A 3,564-nucleotide genomic window follows, 5' to 3' on the forward strand; every position below is an offset into this window, starting at 1 on the left:
CAGCGGAAGATTTTCGAAAAAAATGATTACTGTACTGCTGTCAAGTTTGACGGATTTCTGCCGCTTTGTGTTTATGTAACTCTTTTAGTTTTCATTCTCTTGTTTTTGCTTTGTTTCTTTCCTAAAACACAAAAAGACCAAAAATATTTCTGTTGTTTCTCTTTATCATTTGTTTATTTGGTTTATTGCTCCTATTTTGCTTTATTTACTATTGCTAGTTTGCTATGAGAAAATCTAAAAAGATTTTGCTTTGTTTGCCTGTTTCCTTTCGTTTTTGTTTCCAATTCGAAAACACCAAAAATATTTGTTGTAATTCTTCGGTTTTGTAAAGTTTATTATGGAGTTCAGCGGTCTCCGGTGGTTGGAGCTTGGTTTTCATTTCATATTATTCAAGCTACACAAGTGAAAGGCAATAATGACGATCTATGGCAACTAGACTGTGGTGAGAGGAAAATCCCCGCTGTAGGCTGTAGGGGATGGTAGCGATTGGATGAGATTATTCATGTAATAGCATAAGATTGTTAGGGCATAGTGCCTAGTATCCGTTGTTGGTACTTTTATGATATTGTTGCAACTTGTTATGCTTAATGCTTGTCACTAGGGTCCGAGTGCCATGATTTCAGATCTGAACATGTTATTGATCTTACCTGCAAGTTGTATACACATATTGCTGTCCGGAACCCGAGGCCCCAAAGTGACAGAAATTGGGACAACCAGAGGGGAAGGCTGTGATATGAGGATCACATGTGTTCACAGAGTGTTAATGCTTTGCTCCGGTACTCTATTAAAAGGAGTACCTTAATTACCAGTAGATTCCCTAGAGGCCCGGCTGCCACCGGCTGGTAGGACAAAAGATGTTGTGCAAATTTCTCATTGCGAGCACGTACGACTATATACGGAACACATGCCTATGGTTATTTAGTACTTGGATACTGTTTTATTATTATCTGCAAATGCCTTGCCTTGATTGTTACATGAGTTCTCTTATCCATGCACCAACCGTTCATCCATTCCTGTGCCTACAGTATTTTAATCCTGCTGTTTACTATAATCACTACTGCTGTCTTTATTACACTGCTGCTTATATTTCACTACTGCTACTGCTATAAAACTGTTGCTACTGATAAACTATTGCGAGCAAGTATGTTTCCAGGTGCAGCTGAATTGACAACTCCGTTGTTAAGGCTTACAAATATTCTTTGGCTCCCATTGTGTCGAATCAATAAATTGGGTTTTACTTCCCTCGAAGACTGTTGCGATCCCCTATACTTGTGGGTCATCATGGCGCTGGTGGCGGAGGCCTGGGTGGCGCTGGCAGCGGAAGTTTGGGCGGCGCTGGCGGTGGTAGACAAAATTTCTGAGGGGATTCAACCACACGACATAACCTCAAGATGTCGTTTTCGTGATTCGATGGTGAGAACCCACAGATTTGGAAGGATAAATGCTTAGATTATTTCCGCTTGTTCAATGTCAACCCTGCTCTCTGGCTGGTATCGGCGACTCTGCATATGGACGGCAATGCCGCTCTCTGGTTGAAGGCGTACCGGCTCCGTCACGAGGTGTCTTCATGGCCAGTTCTGATGGCTGCAATCATGGAGAAATTTGGTGCAGACGATTATCGAAAGTATCTGAAACAATTGCTAGCTCTCAAGCAGAAAGGCAGCGTTGAGGAGTACCAACTGCAATTTGAAGCCCTGTCTTACCACGTATCAATGGCAAATCCTCATTATGACGAACAGTTCTTCGTGTCTCAGTTCATCAAGGGCCTGAAATCCGAGCTCCGAGCGGCAGTAGAAACTCAGGTACCACAGACTGTGGAACGAGCTATTCTTCTCGCTCGTGTCCAGGAGGAAGTGTTGGCAGAAGCAAAACCTTGGGCAGCCAAGCAGTACCAGTACCCTCGAATTGAACAAGGTGGAATGAAATCCGACACTGTCAAGCCTATGATGAAGCTGGGCAATGGCGATTTCTGGAAAGACAGGCAGCTCCGCGACTACAGGCGAGCTAACAATCTTTGTTTTCGTTGTGGCGAGAAATATGATCCTGCTCACGAGTGCAACAGTAAGAAGCCTGTTGAATTGCATCACCTGGAACAGGAAGACACGCCAGAGATTCTATCAGAGGAAGTGCTGAATATGATGGAAATGCATGACTTGGCCCAGGCTCAACAACTCAGTCTATCAATAAATGCTATGGCTGGTACAGATGGGGCAGAAACTTTGAGGCTCCGGGCTATGGTGGGAAATCAGATGATGTTAATTTTGGTTGATTCAGGCAGCAGTACAAGTTTCTTGAATGCTGCCATGGTAAATAGGATTCAGTGCACTACTCAGTCCATCTCTCCTGTCTCAATCAAATTAGCTAATGGACAATATCTGCAATGCAATCAGATGGTACCTGCTTTATCTTGGTGGTGTCAGGGAGAGACGTTCAACACTGATATGAAAGTTATAGAACTGGGAGCCTATGATGCTATTTTAGGGATTGATTGGTTGAAGCAACACAGTCCCATGGTGACTGATTGGGCAAATGATTGCTTGTCTTTTCCCTATAACAACAAATTCATTACTCTCAGAGGTATGTCTGCACCAAATGTCGACAGTATCAGAGAACTGCCTATTGAACAACTTATCAAGTGGTACAAAGGAAACGAGGTTTGGGCAATGGCCATTGTGAAACCAGATTGTGACATGACTAACACGGAAATGCCTGATGAATTCAACAAGTTCTACACACATTCTCTGACGTGTTTGCTACACCAACAGACTTACCTCCTGAGAGGCAATATGACCATGCTATTCCTCTTAAGCCTGATGCAATGCCCTTTAACAGCAAACCATATAGGTATTCTCCTGCTCACAAGGATGAGATTGAGAGGCAAATAAAAGAAATGTTAGATGCTGGCATTATTACACACAGTGTGTCTCCTTATGCTTCTCATGTGCTTTTGGTGCAAAAGAAAGATGGCTCCTGGCGATTCTGTGTGGACTATCGTCGACTGAATGAAATTACCATCAAGAACATCTTTCCAATGCCGGTGATTGATGAGCTTCTTGATGAGCTAGCTGGAGCTAAGATATTTTCCAAGTTGGATCTAAGGGCAGGCTACCACCAGATCAGAATGCTGCCAACGGATGAGTTTAAAACTGCTTTTAAAACTCATCAGGGTCATTATCAGTTCCGAGTCATGCCTTTTGGGTTGTGCAACGCACCAGCCACATTCCAATGTGTGATGAATGAAGTTCTCACACCCTGCCTCAGGAAGTCGGTCTTAGTGTTTATGGACGACATTCTTGTATATAGTACCTCAATTGCAGAACATGTACACCATTTGACAGAGGTACTGACTATTCTACGCCAGCACCAGCTATATGTCAAAGAGAACAAGTGCTCCTTTGCTTGTAGTAGTTTAGAATACCTGGGACATATTATCTCTGCTGAGGGAGTCGCCACTGACCCCAAGAAGACTGAAGCAATGGTAAAATGGCCTCTTCCCAATTCTATTACTGACTTGAGAGGATTTCTGGGGCTCACTGGATACTACAGGAAGTTTGTGAAAAACTA

At 43.2% G+C, this 3,564-nt stretch overlaps 1 protein-coding gene across 1 annotated transcript; it reads left to right on the top strand.

Moving 5' to 3' along the window:
• Positions 1–1,281: 1,281 nt before the first annotated feature.
• Positions 1,282–3,275, top strand: LOC139833940 (uncharacterized). The gene is made up of 5 exons (XM_071824315.1): positions 1,282–1,344; positions 1,428–2,306; positions 2,421–2,746; positions 2,833–3,167; positions 3,262–3,275. The coding sequence occupies exons 1-5, from the start codon at positions 1,282–1,284 to the stop codon at positions 3,273–3,275; spliced, it is 1,617 nt and encodes a 538-aa protein (XP_071680416.1).
• Positions 3,276–3,564: the final 289 nt, after the last annotated feature.

This window comes from Lolium perenne, chromosome 7, assembly GCF_019359855.2.
Source record: "Lolium perenne isolate Kyuss_39 chromosome 7, Kyuss_2.0, whole genome shotgun sequence".
NCBI classification, from domain to species: domain Eukaryota; kingdom Viridiplantae; phylum Streptophyta; class Magnoliopsida; order Poales; family Poaceae; genus Lolium; species Lolium perenne.

What these genes read in the sequence shown, in the direction of transcription:
- LOC139833940 (XM_071824315.1), top strand. Translation starts at nt 1,282, where the DNA reads ATGGCGCTGGTGGCGGAGGCCTGGGTGGCGCTGGCAGCGGAAGTTTGG. An exon ending in TTTGGGCGGCGCTGGCGGTG is followed by an intron (nt 1,345 to 1,427) that starts GTAGACAAAATT and finishes GAGAACCCACAG; the next exon opens with ATTTGGAAGGATAAATGCTT. An exon ending in TTCTACACACATTCTCTGAC is followed by an intron (nt 2,747 to 2,832) that starts GTGTTTGCTACA and finishes GCCCTTTAACAG; the next exon opens with CAAACCATATAGGTATTCTC.